Consider the following 20,232-nt stretch of genomic DNA (forward strand, 5'->3'; position numbering starts at 1 on the left):
AAGCTGTGATAGCAGCCGAGCAGGGATCCCCACCACGGCACGGAGGGACGCCCCTCGATCCCAGGAGACCACAGCGAGCTCAGTCTCTCACCCATTCGGTGCCTGACTTCCCTCTGAAGCTGCCAAGAAGGATGCCAATTTTTCCATTTAGCTGACTATTGTATAGACCTTAAAAGGGAAGGTTTTAATGCAGTTGGCTGTGATATGGACTGTTAAAGGGAAGTTATTTATTTTAACTGGCTGCTGTATGGATTATTACGAGGGCATTCTTTCAGCTGCAGCTGTATATTGACTGGTGGATGTGCTGGGCTGTATTGGTAGTAGCTGTCATATTGACTGTTACAGAAAAGATCTGTATTTAAGCCATAACACTGCACTGGGATCTCCCAGGCAGGATATTAATGCTAATTCATCTGCTCACCCCCTGCTGTGAGTGTTATTTGTTTAAATCTGTAGAATCCCACAGCGCATTTATATCCTCGCTAGAGTGAGCTCCGCTCCCTGTAATTATTTAACATTATATGCTGATATAAATTGTAACAGTTAAAGAATGGTAATGAGTAGCAAAAAAACACAAACTTAACCTTAGAAATGGCAGAGTCAGCTCTTAAAACAACAGCCAGCAACTTTCACTGTTCCCTGTCTTTTCCCAAGTCCATATGCACAATATTGTGCATACATTATGTGTGTGCGTGTGTGTTCATGCTCGCACTGGCAGCGGTGCCAGCCAGGGCTGTAATTATGCAGAATGTACTGTGAAACTTATGCACACTCTTAATTACATACAGTGCCTACGTACAGCAAGTTTTATCTCTCTGCAGCTCAGCTCCTTGATGAGTTGCTCTGATAGGTGATTGGAGTTGGGGCCACCACGTCGACAGAGGGAATGGAGCCCCTGGATTCTCCTCCCAGGGAATTGTGTCCCAAGGTTAAGCTGAAAGCCATCGGGTGTCACTGTTGCTCTGTGTAGGCTCAGCTGGCAGTGGATTTGTGTGGCAGTAAAAACTGGACTTTGGAAGTAGTGTTTTTGGCTATAAACATCCGAGGCACTTACACATAATTTATATATAAAGTGCATGTCCATACACACCATTTAAGTGTGGGTGGAGTGAGCGGAGGTATCTCTGTTGTGTGTTAGCTGGATTTTTTCTTTGCAGTTTCTGTTGCCTGCTGTAGCATTCGTGTCCCAAAATGCCACACAGGATGGGCAGCTACTGGTGAATAGCTCTGCCTTCTGCTCTTGAAGTGACTGTGGTCCAGCAGTGGCGCTGACCTGATTTCTGTATGTGATGTGTCTGTGAACATTAACCTGTGAGCAAATTTTTGGATTTATGATGTGACAGCTGTGGTGTAGAAACAGCAAAATTATATTCGGTTTAGATTTCTTAAGTGCTTTGGAACTACAGGGATTAAAAGGTACTGTAGACATTTTTAAGCTGTAGTGTGTGTGTCAAAACTCATTGAAAAATCAGGTTTGCGTTCAAACAGCTCATCAATAACATACAAAAAAATCATCAACTTAAAATGGAGATGACAGAGAAAAGCTGTGTAAATAGCAAAGAAAATGTGTTTTAAAAAGACTTTATGGTCTGTGTCCCTTCTGATTTCAGGCTGGGAGTAGAAGCTGGAGTAAGAGGAGCTGAGCTTGTGCTTGATTTGCAGAGTAGCGTGATGGTCGGTTGGGCTGCGTTGGCAGCATGGACCTGTGCCAGACTTCACCACAATTCATACTGTGTCAGTTTAATAAATGCACTACTTAAATTATGAAATTACAAAAGAAAAAAGAGAATGCACTTATTCAGACTCTTAATACATTAAAAATAAGGCATTAAAACACTGCCTTTTTTTTTTTCCTTCCAGAATCAATAATGAACAGGAAGGGTTGTAGACATTAACAGTCATGGACATTCAAGCTCTTATACATAAATTATCTTAGAAAAATGCACATACGACTTGAATAATGTAAATACATTAATGCATTTAATAATTTAAACATTAAAGCGCATTCAGGAATTCGTGGCAGAAGCTGTTCTGAGATAAGGAACGGTCCTGGAAGTTGTGTGTCCCGAGATCGATGGCTGGCTTCTCCTTGAGAAAACTCTCTGGGGAAGTCAGGCTGTGCAGCTGCAGTGACCGCCTGTCCCAGGAAATCCCAGGGCACTGCCAGCTCCTCTGCTTTCCACCTGCTGTTCCCTCCCTGCCACGTGCGCGAGCACTTCCGTGCAGGACATCTCAGGGTCTACAAAAGGCCAGGGTGCACTTTGACCTTTTGGTTTTTTCTGTGGAAAAAAAAAAAAATAGAAGCAGCTGTAGGTGCAGCAGCTTCAGAGAATGAAAGTTGGTAAGACTGTCAGTTGGAGAGAGTGAGGCTTGGGGAAGTAGTGCCCTCCAGGAATGCTTGGCTCTTTCTTGAAGCCCTGAAAGTCAGAAGGTTGGCTCCAGTGTAATGACAAATAAGGGGATTTATTCTGTTCTTGCCCCTGTGCTTTGTGGATTGAACCATCTTCAGCACTGCAGAAGCACCTAACAGGAACATCAAGGTCCCCTCATACAATGCATTTTCCTGAAGATTTTGAGCTGCGCTGTTTTTGCTGATGTACTTAAATTTGGAAGGTGTTTTATCCACCCCTCATGCCACTTTTCCTGGGTTCAAAGCCTTGCTTTTCTTGCCTCTCCTTCAGGCAGGTGCTTTGGAGGTCATTTGCACCCTACAGCCCCACTCGTGGAGTGGTGTAAGGTATAGTGTTTAGGCCTAGATACTGATGGAGCTAATGATGGATCTAATAAAAAAGAGCTTAGTCTGATCCCAAAGGGAGAAGAGTTGGGTTGGTTAATTAAAGGAGCCTGGCACAGAGCACCTAGTAATTATAGGTGCAAGAAGTCTGAATTTGAAGAGGATGGTGCAGCTGGAGAGGGATAGGGAGGCACCCAGAGCTCTTCAGGCTGTGGGCAAGAATGCAGCAAAACCAGATCTGGAAATCAGACCCGGGCAGAATTCCTTAGTGAATTCTTATTTATTCCATTTTTTAATGAGGACCTGAATGTCTCGTTATGTATTTATGTTTTTGCATGCACATGTGTATGTACAATTCTAGTTACGCCCTATGGCTGGGAGGGTGATTTTATTAAAGACCAGAAGATTGAGAGACAGATGTTCTAAGAGACACAGGCCTTGTCCTATAGTAGTTTGGGATAATTAATGCTGACTGCTGCATTGGTTGTATTATCAATGCTGCTGGGTTGTTATCTCCAGCATCATCCCAGCACCCAGGAGCCTGTATCACTGTCGGCAGAGGGGCTGGTGCCACCAGGACCTGCTGGGAAATTGCTTCTGGACTCCTATGTAGGTGTAGGGTGGGGAGCAATGCTGTGTCATCACGCTGTCATCACCAGTGCTGTGTCTCTTTATAGTTAAGTTCCTTAAAGCAGGATTTCTCAAACTTAGGTTAGAACTCCAAAGGGATGCAAAGTCTTCAAAGGAAGTCACAAAGTCACTCTCCAGTAAACAGCTTTCTACTTGTAATTACTATTTGGGGCTCTTTTCCTCCTAGTTTGAAGAGGTAGCATTTACTTCAGTAACTCTTATTTTCCTGAAGGAACTTGGTGCCATCGCAGCTGAGGAATGTGGGACGAGCCACCACAATAAATGAGTGAAAAAGGGAGTCAAGCTTGCATAAATTTTGAGAAGCAGTGCTTTAGCAAATTTTATTTTCTGGGGTTAAGTTCTGGAAATATTGCCTGAAATGGATCTGTTAACTTCACCTGATGAAACAGAGACAGTTATTTTGCCCCCAGTGGGTTTCTCAACAGACCCCATCTGGGGAAGGTTACATATGTGCTCCTTGGCTGTCCTGCGTGTAAAATATACCAATGTCACCTTAAGACACCTTTTTTGAACTGCTGAAATGAGGAATGTTCATGGTCATTTTGTCCAGTTCTGGTGAGGCTGTAGCTCTGATAACCTGTACAAAGGCAGAACTGAATACCTCGAGTAGGCAGTGCCCCCGTGTACAGGGAATAAACCTCAAGCCTCCCACACCTGCAAGGGCGCAGCGTCGCTGGTGGTAGGAAGGGGTGTGTCTCTTGGATGTGGGAAGCTCCTGCAGGGGATTTTTCATAATCCTGCTGAGGAAAGGACTCGAGTGATGGGATGCTCTGGACGTGGCCTGCAGGGAAAGCAGAGGAGTGGGTGGGGATCTCCCTGGGCTCTCATGGCTTAACAGCCACGTTTAGCTGGATTTAGGAGATAGAAGCATTTATGGTAAATTCTACTGCTGTATCACAGCCTGCTTGCTGCTCTACTAGCTTTGTCTCCATGAAGCTATTCCGTACATTATCCCATTTCCCAGCCTGAACTTTTCCCCCTACTTAGAGGATTACGTGGGGCAGAGATGTAAAAAGAAAGGGGATCTTGACACTACTCCACCTTTTTATCTCTGTAACTCCATGTGTATCTGTCTGTCTGCTCTCACAGGGGCCAGGCCTTCTGCCTTCCAAAACCCTGCTTGGAAATCGCTGATTCAAGCAGGTAGCAATGTTAGGGCTCCTTACGAAATAAATGCCTCCTGTGTGCTCCCCTGGCACAGGGATTTCCTCTCTGATTTATCCTGCTCAGGTCTGCTAATGTCCCTTGAATAAACGGGGCATGGTGTGATGGTGTGAAGGTCATTTTCTATATGCAATATACATTTCTTCAGTCATGGTGGGAGGCTAGGACATCTGAAGCAGCATATCCTGCTGGGAAAAGGAGGAAGAAAAGGATAGTCTGGCTCTTCTTTTCACAGCGTCTTGTGGTGGGATGAAGGTTTTGACAGCCTAATTCAGCATTTAGAGAAAGAACCAAGCAGAAAGATTCCCCCTCACCCACTCCTTGCAGCCCAGCTGTGACAAACTGACAGATAATTAACAAATCAAGACCTCCTATTAGCCTTGTCCCTGATGCATTAAAGCAGCTCCTATGTTGCATGTGTCCTTTAGCTAATGCCTGTGCTTTCTGGCTGCAGAGTGAGGTAGGTACATCCCCTCAGGAAGGCACAGATATTTCCAGGAGTAGAAGCTGTCTCTAAAAGGAAGCGGTGGACAGCAGGTGGGAGAGCAGTACCATGACTGCATGGAAGTCACTCTAATGGTGCCGTGTGTCTGTGGAGTACCTTTTGGGAATATAGGACTGAAAGGGATGTATGGAATTATTATGGAATCCCTCTTGTTTTTACAGAAAATGACGTGAGTTGAAGCAGCAATTGACAGGGCAGGATTTTTGACTGGGACTAACCAAGCCTGTAAATGTGACGCGCCAGGAAATGTGGTTTGTGGTAGAAACAGACCTGATGTTAAGATCTTAATATTACATTGCGAGCAGTGAGCTGCTGCCTGTTCCTCTCTGTCCTCAAGTTGCTGGAACTGTGGGTAAGCCCCAAATAAGCTGCTTCTCTTCACTTTAGCTCCTCTCTTTTGGAGAAGAATGACGAGGAGTGTCAATATCCCTCTAGTTCAAGACACGAAATAGACACAAGCCATTGGTTCAGCTTAACACATGTTAAAGGAGAGAGAGATACCTAATTGCATCAAAGCCACTCTTAAGTTCATGTATGTGGAGCCCATCAAGCTGAAAGCATCCAGACAGCATCTGCTGTTATCAAATCACTCTTGAGTCGAGCTAATTAAAATAGAGCTTCATTTTTCTGAACCATTGTTTGGCAGGAATTTGAAACAGGTCTAACCCAATTTCTGTGTGTTTATGAGCCTTTATTATATCAAAAGTACTTTTCTGTAAATGTACAGGGCAGTGTTAAATGAATTGATCCGCACTGTATCACTGTAGATGCACTATGGGCTTCCTAATGATTTCTCTTTTAGCTTTTTCCAGATACACCCAGAAAAGCTTGCTTTGTCCCTTATCGTGTCATCTTCCTTCTCTCTTTTCCTTTCTATCTCACTCTCAAGAAGGTAAATGTCCTTGTATTTCTTTCTTTCATATCCTCCTCCTCCACTCTATTGGGATTTTTGTATTATTAAAACATTTACACATTTGCTGCCACATGCAAATTCAGAATAATAAACCAGGACTCTTTATACTCCAGACAAGAGCAGGAGGTCTCTCACCACTGATTTTCACCCTGTTCTCATCCCTGTTGGTTACAGGGGATGGAGAGGAGGGGAATCTAAATGTTGCTGTGTTGGATCTGTTTGATACAGGAATTATTTTCTTCAATTTTTCATGTTAAACATTTTATAAACATTTATATTTCAGCATTCAAATTCTGGCTATCATATTCCTCTCTGTAATTTGCTACATACCAAGCACAAAAGTTAAAGAGATGTAGAAATTTCTCCCTGAAGACAAGTTGCACTCTGTGGCATGTGAAAGCTAATTCATGAATATTTTCTGCAGAAAGGCAATACCACAAATATGGCCAGCCTGTTCAGAACATCTGAGTTGGAGTGGCAGCCCAGGGAAACAGTAAAGTCAGGAAATAATTGTTTTTCTGGTACCCAGTACAGCTCAGGTTGTTCATATGTTATTCTTGAGACTTAAATTTGTTTCTGAGCAGTGGATTCATATTACAAAGAAAGAAAGTTAAGGATTAGCATTAAGTAAATTTCGGACACTGATCTGTCATGAAATATCCCTGCAAAGGTGATAAAGACTTTGGACTTTTAGGAATAGATGGAAAAACACAAAACCTATTTTTCTTTATAGACTTCAAGGAAGTTTGCTCCTTTTAACGCAGTTAACTCACCTTGGAATGGAATTTTAGTGCATTTTATTTTGCATTTAATGCAGTCTGTTCTGGACGTGTATATTCAGCTCCTCTGTGCAGCTTAAGAGCAGTGCACAGAAATGTGTACTGGGGGCAAGTGCAATGTTCTGCTGTCAGCAAACCTGTGGGGAAGGTTCTCTTAGATGTCCCCAAAATTGTGAAATATTATTGTCTCTGGTTCTGTGCTTTTAGAGAGCTTGTTACTCAGAAGTTTGCTCTTCTGTTCATTGACAGCGACTCTCTCCTGATTCCTCTTTTAATAAATTTAAGTGAGTGTAATGCTGGCAGAAAGCAGCAGAGTCACAGTATTCAGAGGGCACAGCAGGGATGTTGTGCTGTGTGCTTTTTCTGTAAGTCTTGTAATCAGACCTAATCTGAGGGCCCTGCTGCTGGGGGCTTGCCTGATCTATTTCTTCCGTTCCCATCTCCTTTTCTGAGCCCATCAAGGTGTGCAGTGTGTACTTGTCTTTCCATCAACCATCTCATCAGTGTGGCCCCTTTCCCAGCCAAGGGACGGGGGCGATGCCTTTGAGGGAAGAGGTTCTGGTAAAGCACAACTGTACGGGCAAATTCAGATATTCTTACATGCAGAAATAATTCAAACAACAGCAACAACATTTCTGCTCGCATCACGGTGAGTACAGGATGAATGTCCCAGATCAAAGAACATCCTCATAGGCTTTCCAGCATTTCCTGGATGTGCAGTTGTTGCTGTAGTTTCTACTGCAGAAAGAAGTTTGCTGTTCTAGCAAGAAACACTCTTTGTGTTGTACAACACCAACAACAAAGTCAAGCATTTGGTCTAAGGATCCAAAAGCCCAGGAAATGCATCTCTGGGGGTTCCTCGTCAATTTGGGACCTAATGAAATATAGAAAATACTCAATAAAAGCACCCTTATTACTTTAAATGTTTAAATGTAGAGTTTTTAGCCATCAGGTTAATGTTTTTGTATCTTTTTCTGATTCGATTGTGAGCACTTTTCCAGGTATCTCTGCCACTTGAGCACTAATTGGATTTCCACAGATAAACGGTGCTAGCTGCAGCCCTTACATCACAGTGTTTTTACTTCATCATCATTTTATTTGTTTTTACTGTAAAGGTTAATAAATCTTGGTGTGTTTAGAGTATGAAACAAGGCAGGCAGGCAAAGAACTGCAACGTGAAGGGGTGAAGTTTTATATGCTGCTTTCTCAAGTCAGAGGGGTGGGAGGAGGAGCAGCTGCCCTTTGTGGTGGTTCTAATGGGCTGCTGGGTGTGTTAGTCACCCAGGGAGTGATCCATAATCCTTAAGATAAAAAGCGTTGATCTCTCCACTAGTTCTCAGACAGAGCTTTAAGGCATTTGAATTGGGTTACCATTGATTTAAGGTGGGGAGAATACTGTAGTGTGGGTCTGCTTAAAAAGGGGTATATGGGATTTATTTAGCTTATTTAATTTTTAAAAGAATATTGGAAGCCTTTCAGTGCAAGTGTGCCAAGTTCCCTATGGATTCTCAATGAAGTTAATGTAGTACTTGCCAGTATTTTAGGGAAGAATTTACTGAATGGCAGATTTTAGTCAAAATTTAGGCTGTAAATAAATTTCTCTGAGAATTTATCAAGGTCCCCGATGTTTGTTGTCTCATTCATTTGTTCAGGAAAGTGAGTATTTTTTGTCTTTCTCATGGTTTCCTGGGAAGGTGAGCTTGACTTCCTACCACAGCAGAGGTTTTCCAGCCACGAAGGCAGTGTAGAAGCCCTTTTTGGCCCTAGAGGGATTGAAACTAGTGCATTTCAAACACCACATTTTGGACTTTGTGGCTTGATAGAAATCACTTGACCGGCCTGTACTTGAGCCAAAGCAGCATTAAAGACTGAATGTACTTTTTTTTCTGTTACGAAGATATAGAAATGCTTTGTAGCTCCTTTGGGTCAGGTGCAGACTCCTGTGAAAACTGCATTACAGCCTTGGGTTTCCAGTCGTTCCAGTCTGTAGCAGCAGTGGCCGTTCTTCCCTTGGTGTTAATTCCCTGCTGTGGACCCAGATTTCAGAGATTGTTGATGCTTTCTGCAGCATTTGTCAAGGAAATGGCTGCTTTTTTTTTTTTTTTTTTTCCTCCTGAAGTAATTGTTTATTAATTTTTCAGCACATAAAGAGCATAATTATAATAGTCCCTGACATGTGCTGGCTGTGCCAAGGTTTAAGAAAAATAAAACCCAGTAGAAGTGCTGTTTTGAACTGTCTCTGATTTTTCAGGCCTTCCTGCTTTGGACCCAATTTCTGTGTAGGAATTTGGGACAAGCACACAGGCATCAGTTTAATTCTCCATAGAATTAGTTCTCTTGGATGTTTAAACACAGTTTAGGATGGTGGGAGCTTACTCAGGTGTTCAGAGAAAGAAGAGTAGGTGATCAGTACGCTGGATTTTTTGGCACACGCAGTGCTGTGCAGGTTGAGCAGCATCCTGGATTTGTCCTGACACTTCTATGCTTTGTTTCTTTAAGCAGTGAATGTAACATCCATGAACAATGCTAGATTGACCCCAGGGGAAAATGAAGTGGGCCCATTGTTTGCAGAATATTTATGGTCTGGACAGCTACCATGGAAATGTTCCTTATGTTTGCCATTTTACTGTGTTTCACCCCTGTTATAGAGGAAGCAACCTAAGAATCGACAAGGAAGCTCAGTTGCTTTTGAGGCTGGTCATGCAAGTTGCTAGATTTGCAGGAGGAATTGTATGATGTGAGCTCCATTCTGCTGAGAACTGGACAAAGACAAGGGACGCAGCTGCTTTTGAATCTATAAAATTATTCCACTTGCAGTCCCCACAGACGGGGCAGCTCTGGCCAATCAGGCTTCTTGCCCCTTACTTCGTTTTTCCCTTAATGGGGCAATTAACAGCAGGAACAAAGTGCATGGTCTGCTCAGTCTTTATTATTATTTGTGTTGTAATAAATGTCGAGCAGGCCAGTTGCAGACCAGCACCAGGCACTGTGCAAACGCAGAGGAAAAAGACCATTCTTGTTCCAAAGAGCTCTAAGTAAAAAAATAAATTTACAAAAAGGTCTTACAGTATTTTAAGTCCTTCTCCTTTTGCTGTTTCTTCCCAACTGCTGTGGTTTGCATGATTTATTGTGCACCTGTCACAATTTCCAGCTTCTTTAATGTTTTCAACATGAAACCTTTTGTGTGTTAGATTCTGATGATCCAGATAGTTTCCTCCAGTATCTCCTATATTTATTCTCTCATTCAGATCTTCCTTGTCCTAACGTCATCACAGCCCCCTGACTTCAGCCCAAATTGTTTGGGGCTTTTTTGCTGAAAGGAAAACATTCATTCTCTATTCTACATTTCCTATGATTTAAAAATTCTGTGAAATGGAGTTCTTGAAATAGGAGGTTCGAGGAATAGTAACTTGCTGTTTTTTCTTGTAATTTGAGTCTTTTCAGTCTAAAACATCTTTATAGCTTCTTCTGCAGATGGGTTCTACTTTTGATCCTCTTGGACTAATTCTAAATCATTGTGTTGCTGGCTTTGTCCGGTCCCTTGACTGTGGAATTAGAAGGATCTGAGTAAGTGTGAGCAGTGCTCCTGTTCTGGTGCATCTCTGCTTGATTCAGCCTTCTGGAGTCTCCCATTCAATAGTGATTTTAAGTACTCGGCACAATTGTTAGGTGTGACACAGACTTCTATCCTCACATCATTCTCCAGCTCCCCATCATGTGAATGAACGTCCTGCAGTCCTTGTCTGCTCTGCAGTTAAAAGAATGAAAACTTAATAGATTACAGCTTCATTGGTTTTTACATTCTACACATGTGAAGGGAACAGGGTGAAAGGGAATTCTTTTGAAAGCTGCTGTATTTGAGCTCTGCAGTAATGGCAAGAGGGATAGAGAGAGGAGTGAGGAAGGTGAGAGCTGGAGGTGCTGTCATCTGCTCCCCTGGAACATGGATCACACATTTTTTCAGTTGTGGAGCCAGGGACTGGTCCTAGTTCTGCTGTAGTGAGCATCTTGGACACTAGGTTGCTGCATTCCTTCGGAGTGACTGAGCTCAAGCAGCGTTAATTCTACAGCACAGCCCCAGCGATCCCCAAGCTTCCTCCCGCAAGAAGCAAGCTGTGGAGACTGGGTGCCGTGACGGCAAGTTGTAAAAAGCTGATCCTCCTGGCTGAGCTTTGCCCGCGGGCCTGGCGTCCCTCCTGGGCTCGGTTTGGTGACCTTGGCATGGCTCTGGCAGGGGCGCGGCTCTGTCACCTGCGGCGTGCGGCACAGCTCGGTCAGCCCCTGCCTCACCCCGGGCACCCACCGGGCTCGGTCAGCCCCTGCCTCACCCCGGGCACCCACCGGGCTCGGCTGAAGCTGCCTCACCCCGGGCACCCACCGGGCTCGGCTGAAGCTGCCTCACCCCCGGGCACCCACCGGGCTCGGCTGAAGCTGCCTCACCCCCGGGCACCCACCGGGCTCAGCTGAAGCTGCCTCACCCCTGGGCACCCACCGGGCTCGGTCAGCCCCTGCCTCACCCCGGGCACCCACCGGGCTCGGTCAGCCCCTGCCTCACCCCTGGGCACCCACCGGGCTCGGCTGAAGCTGCCTCACCCCGGGCACCCACCGGGCTCGGTCAGCCCCTGCCTCACCCCCGGGCACCCACCGGGCTCGGCTGAAGCTGCCTCACCCCGGGCACCCACCGGGCTCGGCTGAAGCTGCCTCACCCCGGGCACCCACCGGGCTCGGTCAGCCCCTGCCTCACCCCGGGCACCCACCGGGCTCGGTCAGCCCCTGCCTCACCCCGGGCACCCACCGGGCTCGGTCAGCCCCTGCCTCACCCCGGGCACCCACCGGGCTCGGCTGAAGCTGCCTCACCCCGGGCACCCACCGGGCTCGGTCAGCCCCTGCCTCACCCCCGGGCACCCACCGGGCTCGGCTGAAGCTGCCTCACCCCCGGGCACCCACCGGGCTCGGCTGAAGCTGCCTCACCCCGGGCACCCACCGGGCTCGGTCAGCCCCTGCCTCACCCCCGGGCACCCACCGGGCTCGGCTGAAGCTGCCTCACCCCGGGCACCCACCGGGCTCGGCTGGCTCCTGGAGAAAACACCGCTCCAAGTGCCTGCTGCCAGCTGGATTGCAGGCGATGTGCCCCCGCGCCCCCACCCTGCTCATCTCGCCGCAATTCCTTCTTTGGTGGTACTGGGGATTGCAGGCAGCTTGCAACTTCAGCTGAGGCAGAAGTACAAAAAGGGGTTTTTAAAGTTTACTTTCCCTCCGAAAGTCAGATGATTTCGATAAAAAGTTAAAATGTTTGAACTCTAGAAAAAAGGATCATGCTGCTCACTGGTTAAATTTATTATGGCGGCATTATCAGTTTAATACATTTAGTTTGCTCTTCTGCTCATATTTCTTATGTTTTTCCAGCATTTATCACTTCCCTGTAACAGTTTTTATTGTGTTAAGTCTGATGTTATGAAGTCTCATTTGGAGGTGTATTTCTGAAGTAAAAAAATACATATCTAGCACATTTTCTCGGCAAATTCAAATAGTTATTGTATGTTTCTTTTAATTTACGTGTGGGAGTTTCTGGTTCTTTTTAGATTTATGCATGTAAGTTTAGCTTGAATATTATTCCTCTTAAAAAGATGGGGATTTTGTCAAAATGTCCACTGTGTTCTCAATCGAATTATACAAAACTGAAGATGACAGATATTTCACTTTGAAAGGTGACTACTACACAGATGAAGTTGCTACTTTTCATAAGGGTTTTTACTCCATATATCAGTGTGTTTTAAGAGAGACTTGGGTCAATAATACCATGCTTCAGAATTCCCTAAATACATATTTACACAATAGACTTTAAAATATATTAGTCTATCATGTCAACTCCCGTACACTTCTATCTGGGATGCTTTATGTCCTTAACATATGATACAATAAAACTTTATTTTGTATAGCATTTTTCATACCAATTGTATCCTAAAATTTGTTGTGGGGTTAAACGAGACTTTCACAAGGTTAAAATTAAAGAAAAAGCTGAAGGGTGCAGGGAAATGAAGGGTTTTGCCTGGGATAGATGTATTTAATTGACCAAAGGGAACCTGAGTGGAGAACAGACCGAGCTGAGAGCGGGCAAGCGTGATTGGAGCTGCAGAGCAGGATCCCTGGAAGTGGTGAGGTTATGTGAGGAAAGGCTTGTTCCCTGTGAATGAAGGAGGTGGAAAGGTCACGCCTTCAGGAGCAGCTGGAGGAAGTGAGGAGTAGCTCCTGGACAAAGAAGTTGAAAGCAGGGGCTGTGTGGAGGCGCTTCTTTGTAGCGGGAGTAGCAGGAGGGATGGGAGAGCGTGCGGAAGGGGCGGCAGGCAGCCGGGAGCGCGCAGTGCCAGCGGAGCCGGGGCGGGCCGGCTGGCACCGGGGCGGCAGCACGGCGGGGATCTCGGCTGCTGCACCGCTGCTCGCTCCAGCCCGGCCCCGGCGCTCCGCAGGCACAACACGCTGACGGCTCGCGTGCGGCTTTTCCCCGGCTTTTATCATTTTCTTTAAAAAAAATTTTTTTTTTTTTTTTTTTTGGTCACCCTGTTCATGTAAATTAAGTAAGGCTTTTTTGTATGTGATAATTATAGATAAATGTATTTAAAGTAGATCTGGATTTTGTAGTCCTCGGGAAAAAGAGGAAGAGCAATTTTTCCCCCCGTCCCTGTCATGTGTTCGTTTTAATGAGCAATTTTAAAAAATTGAAAATAAAAGAGGAAAATGAATAGGTGTTGAACCAGCCTGTGATATGTAAATGCCAACTAGTAATTACCTAAAACCTCAATTTTCTTTCTGTTTCATCTTGCAAAACATTTCATTTCCACTGAGTGAAAACACTTAATTTGGGGCTCTGACGGCGGCAGCGCGGCGGCGGCCGCGCCGCCAGGGGGCGCGCGGGGCTCGTGAGGGAGCCCCGGGGCCGTGAGGGAGCCCCGGGCCGCGGGGCCGTGAGGGAGCCCCGGGGGCCGTGAGGGAGCCCGGGGGCCGTGAGGGAGCCCGGGGGCCGTGAGGGAGACCCGGGGCCGTGAGGGAGCCCGGGGGCCGTGAGGGAGACCCGGGGCCGTGAGGGAGACCCGGGGGCCGTGAGGGAGACCCGGGGCTCGTGAGGGAGACCCGGGGCCGTGAGGGAGCCCCGGGCCCCGGGGCCGTGAGGGAGCCCCGGGGGCCGTGAGGGAGACCCGGGCCGCGGGGCCGTGAGGGAGCCCGGGGGCCGTGAGGGAGCCCGGGGGCCGTGAGGGAGACCCGGGGCTCGTGAGGGAGCCCCGGGGCCGTGAGGGAGCCCCGGGCCGCGGGGCCGTGAGGGAGCCCCGAGGCCGTGAGGGAGACCCGGGGCTCGTGAGGGAGACCCGGGGCCGTGAGGGAGCCCCGGGCCCCGGGGCCGTGAGGGAGCCCGGGGGCCGTGAGGGAGACCCGGGGCTCGTGAGATAGCCCCGGGGCCGTGAGGGAGCCCCGGGGCCGTGAGGGAGCCCGGGGGCCGTGAGGGAGCCCCGGGCCGCGGGGCCTCGCCCTCACAGCGCCGGCTTGGAAAGACCTCCGGGGCCGCGGAGTGCAGCCTGTGACCCGGCACTGCCCTGTCAGCTACGCCAGAGCTCTGAGAGCCGCGTCCGGGCTTTCCCTGACCGCCTCTCTGGGCAGCCCCTTCCAGTGTCGAGTCACCCTGTGAACAAATTCTTCCTGGTGTCCAACCTGAGCCTCCCCAGATGCAGCTTAAGACTCTGCTTTGTCCTGTCGCTTGTTTTCTGGGAGAAGAGCCCAAATCCCACCTGGCTACAGCCTCCTGACTGAGAGCTGTAGAGAGCAAAAAGGTTTCCCCTGAACCTCGTTTTCTGCAGGCTGAGCAGGACCCATGACAGGGACATGGCCAGGGCCAGTTTCCTCACCCTTCATACGGGTGCCACTGACTTAGGTGTCACTCACAGTCCAAGTTCCGAGCACCGAGGAGTTCCTTTTTTTTTTTTTTTTTTTTTTTTTTCCCTCCTTGGTTTGGCTTTTTTTTTAAACTTTTTTTTTTGTTGGTTTTTTCGTGTTTTTTTTGTGGCTATTTTTGGTCTTTTGTGTGTGTGTGTGTGTGTTTGTTTGCTGTTTTGTTTTTTCTTTTTTTGGCTGCTATTCTGTATTCTCTTAGTTCCAGGTTCTTCATCTCAGTTGTGGTTCAAACTGTGTTTCTTCCTCGCCTTTGTTCCCATTAATCTGCTTTTCTGCCTCCCATGAATCTTGCTTTCAGCTGTATTTTCCCCCCCTCACTGTTTTACATGAGGGCTTTCCCATTGTTGTTACAGCATTTTTAAACTTTTCTCCATCCAGCTTTGAGATCTGCCGAACTTTGTAGGTTTCTAGGTTGTGTCTGAACCGCAGCAATTCCTGGGGTCCCGCAGGTTTGCATTTGGATCTCAGTGAACTCCAGGAGCCTTAGAGCGTTCCCCCTCCCTGAGTGCCCCGCAGGTGCTGGCTGTACGAAGGGCAGGTGTTTATTGCGGAGCACAGCTTTCCCGGGGTGCCGGGGTGCGGGCCCGGCGTGGACAGGGCTCGTCCCGGGAGCTGGGGCGCCGAGCGAGCGCTGCCTCCTTACTGAGATAGATAGCTTCATAATTAGCCCCTTGCATTTTTCCCGAGTGCTGGCATCAGCGTTCTATGATGTGTTTCCCTGATTAACAGCTGCTTTGCAACTATTTCCGTGTGCCACCGATAACCATATTTGTCAAGTTAGTCCTGGCAGGGCACTGATTTCTTACTAAAACACAGCATTTCTGTTGCAAGGGGTTTTCTTGCTCACTGTTGTGCCAGGCTTTTAAGTCAGCCCTTGTTAAAACGTAAGTTGGCTTCAGCCTGATGCTTGTTAACAGGATTCTGGGTATCTCCTTTAGAGTAGGAGTGCAGAAACCTTTCACAGACAATTTAATCTTCCGAGCCTTGCAAACATACAGCCGTACACTGAGGGGGTGTTGCTGTAGGCTAATATATTGATCAGTTCCATTTGCCCTATAGCTGTGGCCTTCTGCTCTGGCTGAAATAGGTTGAGTGTTTGTTGATACTGCCATATTATTATTTTTTAATACACTGGAAAAAAATTAATTCCAACTTCTTTTACATACGTCATGTATATTGCCAGTGTTGATTGCTTCCGCACATGTAATGTAAACTGTCTGTGCATAGTTCATGGCCTGGGCCGCCTCTGCTTAATGAAAAGAAGTGTTGCTTTTAAACAGATACAGATCCACTCAGAAAGACAAAATACCATCCCTTGCAACGTATAATTCAGACCCAACCTTTACATCACAGGTCATCTCAAAGTCTCGGTCTATCAACAAATGCTGTCTAGTAATAACCTACAGAGGGTTCCCAGTATTAGGAAATCTATTAGAGCTCTTACAGGCTGCGCTCCCGGTGGCTTTTGAGTCTGTTTTCCATGTGGAACTCTCTTACCAAATCCTTTGTAACTTTTATTGGTAATGATCTCTTACATTTCTGTTATTTTGTTTTTTATTTCTGAGTTGGTAGAGAATAGGCATTTGCCACAGTATTTTAAATTCCGTGGTTTAATTTTTTAATGCAAGCAGCTGATAAAGTAGCTTAGATTGCTTTATTGGAAACCCTGCAGCTTTGAGCACAATAAGAAATAAGGCTGTCTTTATCTTCCCCATTAACATAATAGGGAGGGGAATTAGGAGTGGAGGGCCTTGGCTGCTAAGTTAATGTCCAAGTGCTATGCTTTGGTCCAGAATTTTGCCAGCCCTCTGCTCTTCCATAGCATCTACAATAAACTTCCTGTCTTTATTTTATATTTTTGACATTGAAGCAGAATATTTGGCCTGAATTTATGTCATTTGTCCAGTTGCAAATATAATCTATGAATAGTGACATTGATCTTTTAATTGGAAAATCAAACTGTAGGACATGACCTGCTGCAGGATTCCACCCATCTCTTCCCAGTCAGAAAGATGTCTTTGTGGATCCTGTCGCTGCAGGAGAGGTGGTAGTGGGAAAGCAAGTTTATGGGATTGACTGGCTTTTTAAAAACCAAATACTCTCTTTCTTTAGTACAAGTACCTGACCCATTAGATAAAGCCAGTGTGCTCGACAGTGCATGCTGGCAGTCTAAGAATCAGCACAGTGATACAATGCTCATTATTTGGCAGTGTCCTAATGCCATAAAAATTTGGAGAAGTGTTACAAATGCTACAGAAATAGTATGGAACAATGTTAGCAGCTGAGTCAGAGTGCTATTTGCCACATGATTTTTTTGGCTGTACATAGGACTGCAAGTCTTCTCATCTTCCTCCTCCTTTTTCTGTTGTTTAAATTATGGAGTGCAGTTGCTCTTGTTTGTGCAAGGAAAATGATCCATAGAAGGTAGGGAAATTCTTGTGTACGTTTTTTGGAAATATTGGCATTTTGACATGGCCAAAATTGCTTCGTAAGTTACTCATGTATATGAGATTAATTATAAAAATGAAGACATTTCATCTCAGCCTATAGGAGCGAATGTTCAGAGGTAAATGCAAACACAGTATGAGAAACACGGGATTACTGGAGGGAGGAATACATGTCCAGGATTCTTTTTATGGAGTTGTTGTTGCTTGTAATTTCATTTTGTTTTAAGATTAAAAAGGCTGTGAATAATGGAGGAAGTAATGCAGGGGAGAGATAAAATAGAAGTTTATTTTGGACTGAAATTTACTACCAAAATGTTTACATCTTCATAAGGCAAAAATAGGCTTTAATAAAGGGTTACAATCAATGAAATGTTCACATGGTTGTGATTGAATTAGCACAATGAAAAATACCGCTTATTTCTCACAGGTTTTGTAATACTTAAAAATTGATAATTAAATAGAAGAGCTTGCAGAACTGCAAGTCTGCAGGCCATTTGTGTCTATCTCACTAAATGTGGGAGGGAGTGTTAAGGAGTATCTGAAGAAACAAACAAGTAATTATTGTTAGAAGGAGAGTGGCTTTGATATGTTCACGTGTCTGTCGGTCGGCTCATTTGGGCATCTTTCTTATTCAGCATATTATCTTAAGGTTATTAGTTTGGGCGCTTTATATTTCTGCATCTGGCACAGCAATATCAGCACAGTTTAAATCTGCGATTTTCCTGTCACCTGCATTTCAGCTGGAGACAGATCAAGTGCACATAAATGAAGCCAAAGTGTACTTTATGTGGGGTGGTTTTTTCCTCTGCTCTTTTGTGGTTCAAAATTACTGAATGGAACTTAAGGAAAAAATGCAGGAAAACAAGAAAATGAAAAGAATTAAAAATACCCCATTCATTTTATCCTCCAACTTTGAAGTGTGCTGGGACTTTGTCAAATTCCCGTTAAAATAAATATGTCAATTTCATCTCTCTTCCAAATTCATTTATCATGCTTTTTAAAAAGGTGTTTTCTGCTTTACCTGATGTTTAAATTGGATTCGCTCGTTTATGCTGTTCTTTGCTGTATCCCCCATGTTTTTCTTAAATGAATTAGTAATGACAGCGTACTCCATCATACCCTCTCTACAGCCACTTTAAGGGAAGCCTGGTGATCTAAACCTTTTAACCTATTAAAGATGATTTTCCCCAATTGAATCAGACCCACCACAGGTGTAATAACTAATCATTTAAACTACACCTGCTATTATGTATTTTTAAGCCATTATGCATGTTGGATAGATGATAATTCATGTTTATTGCATTGTCCAATGGATCCGTTTTGCCTACACTAGCCTGATTAATGTATTTAAAGAAATAAGAGATGCAATTTAAAAGAAAAAAACATTGATGGAATGCACTGAGGAGTACATTGAAAGTGCCATTAAACCCATCAGAACTTTGCTCTCTGACCAGAAATGCATATTCGAAGTGTTTGATTCAAACACAAAGTGAAACTTAGTGATTTCAGGAGTGATGCTGTATTTTCCCTTCTTTTTCTGCTGTCAAAGTTTTGGAAACCTTTCTGGAACTGAATTTCATAAACTGTATTTTAGGATAAACTCTTAAAGACCTGAATAACATGGGTCTAGCGTATTAGGATGGTTAATTTTAGCACTAGAGAAGGGAAGTAATCTCTTCCACTAGTTCACATGGATGTGCTGTTAGCACATTATTCCTCATGATGCCACAATCGGAACAGATGCTTTTGCATAAAAGTGGAGGGAATCACTGGTGCAGTACCATGTAATAACATGTATAACAATATAGGGAAGTATGTAGGAAATGGAACTACTATCTGAAGAAAAAAATCGAATACCTTTCGAATACCACTGGCACTAAATGGAAATGTAAACATCTGGTGCTGTTGTTGATGCCATTGAGTAGTATCCCAGACTTTACCCTTTGCTTGTATAAGTGCTCTGTTTTAGGTGCTCTGTCACCTTAAAGAAGGATGTAGAAGTCAGTCTGTAGACAAAAGTCATCTGTGGCTTTTGCTGGTGTGCAATATAAATTTAACTACTTGCCTACCCATTTGTGTCATTCCAAGTGACTTTTTTGATTGTTGTTATGTGATCCAAAACATGTGAAGTCGCTTCTTCTCTAGTCATGAGAAGCTGAGGTTTATTTATTGCTTTCAGTAAATTAGAATGATGGCAGAAAAGGCCTTAATCTCTTAGAATCTGCAGGGAGCTTTAAGTCAGATAGAAAGGAAGTATTCTTACAATAAGCCAACTGTTACGGATCACATGCATTGACTCAAGGCTGGCTTTAACTGTAGGAGCCAACTTAGGTAAGAAGATCACAGTGTAAATTACAGAAACACGTAATAATCTTAAAGGAGTTTTTTGTGCAGGTAGAGCTGATCCCAAAGTAATTAAACAAGAAACTTCTAGGCTAAAGACCATAATTGTGCTGTCTGTTTAGAGTTAAACCACAAACTCTGATACTTGTTGAACCATTTCTGAAAGCTGGTGTTGTCTCCAGACCATCTCCATGTGATGGGTGTGTTGTCTTACCTTTGCAGTCCACAGTGCCTAATATAAAATAGGGATTTGACCATACCTAACTTGGATCTTTTCTCTCTTCTTTTTCTCCAATCCTCCTACCCTCCTCAGATTGTGACAGCAGTGAAATTTTTACAGAACCCACGGGTCCGCCAAAGTCCTCTTGCAACCAGAAGAGCATTCCTGAAGAAGAAAGGTATGAACTCTTTAAGATTGTGATCGCAGTGATAATGAGGGACCTTGAATTAGTGTAAAGTCAAAATGTATTGCTGTGGAATATTAGATGTTATGGACGAAGCAATTAGTCTGTCTCAAAAGAAGATCTGAGGTTTATAAGAAATATCAGTCTCTTTTCTTCCCAAGTGACTAGTGCAATATTTGCACCAGATGTGGAATTGTAGGATACAAAAAGACACATGGGAAATTTCTGGTTAACTGTTATCAGATCTTTTCTGCAGTGAGGACAGTTCATCGTTGTGGACTAGCTGGTCAGTTCAAACCTTACTGACACTGGCATTAGAATGGCCAGTCTCTGGGTGAAAAGGTCAAATGT

The 20,232-nt window shown here is 45.0% G+C and overlaps 1 protein-coding gene across 1 annotated transcript in view; it reads left to right on the top strand.

Annotated features, from left to right (window-relative positions):
• Nucleotides 1-20,232, top strand: part of PEX14 (peroxisomal biogenesis factor 14) — a 69,037-nt gene that overhangs the window by 13,259 nt on the left and 35,546 nt on the right. Inside the window, exon 3 of the mRNA XM_068171588.1 lies at nt 19,791-19,875. Coding sequence (XP_068027689.1) covers nt 19,791-19,875 — 85 coding nt within the window. The remainder of the gene's footprint in view (nt 1-19,790; nt 19,876-20,232) is intronic.

This window comes from Anomalospiza imberbis, chromosome 23 (assembly GCF_031753505.1).
Source record: "Anomalospiza imberbis isolate Cuckoo-Finch-1a 21T00152 chromosome 23, ASM3175350v1, whole genome shotgun sequence".
NCBI lineage: Eukaryota > Metazoa > Chordata > Aves > Passeriformes > Viduidae > Anomalospiza > Anomalospiza imberbis.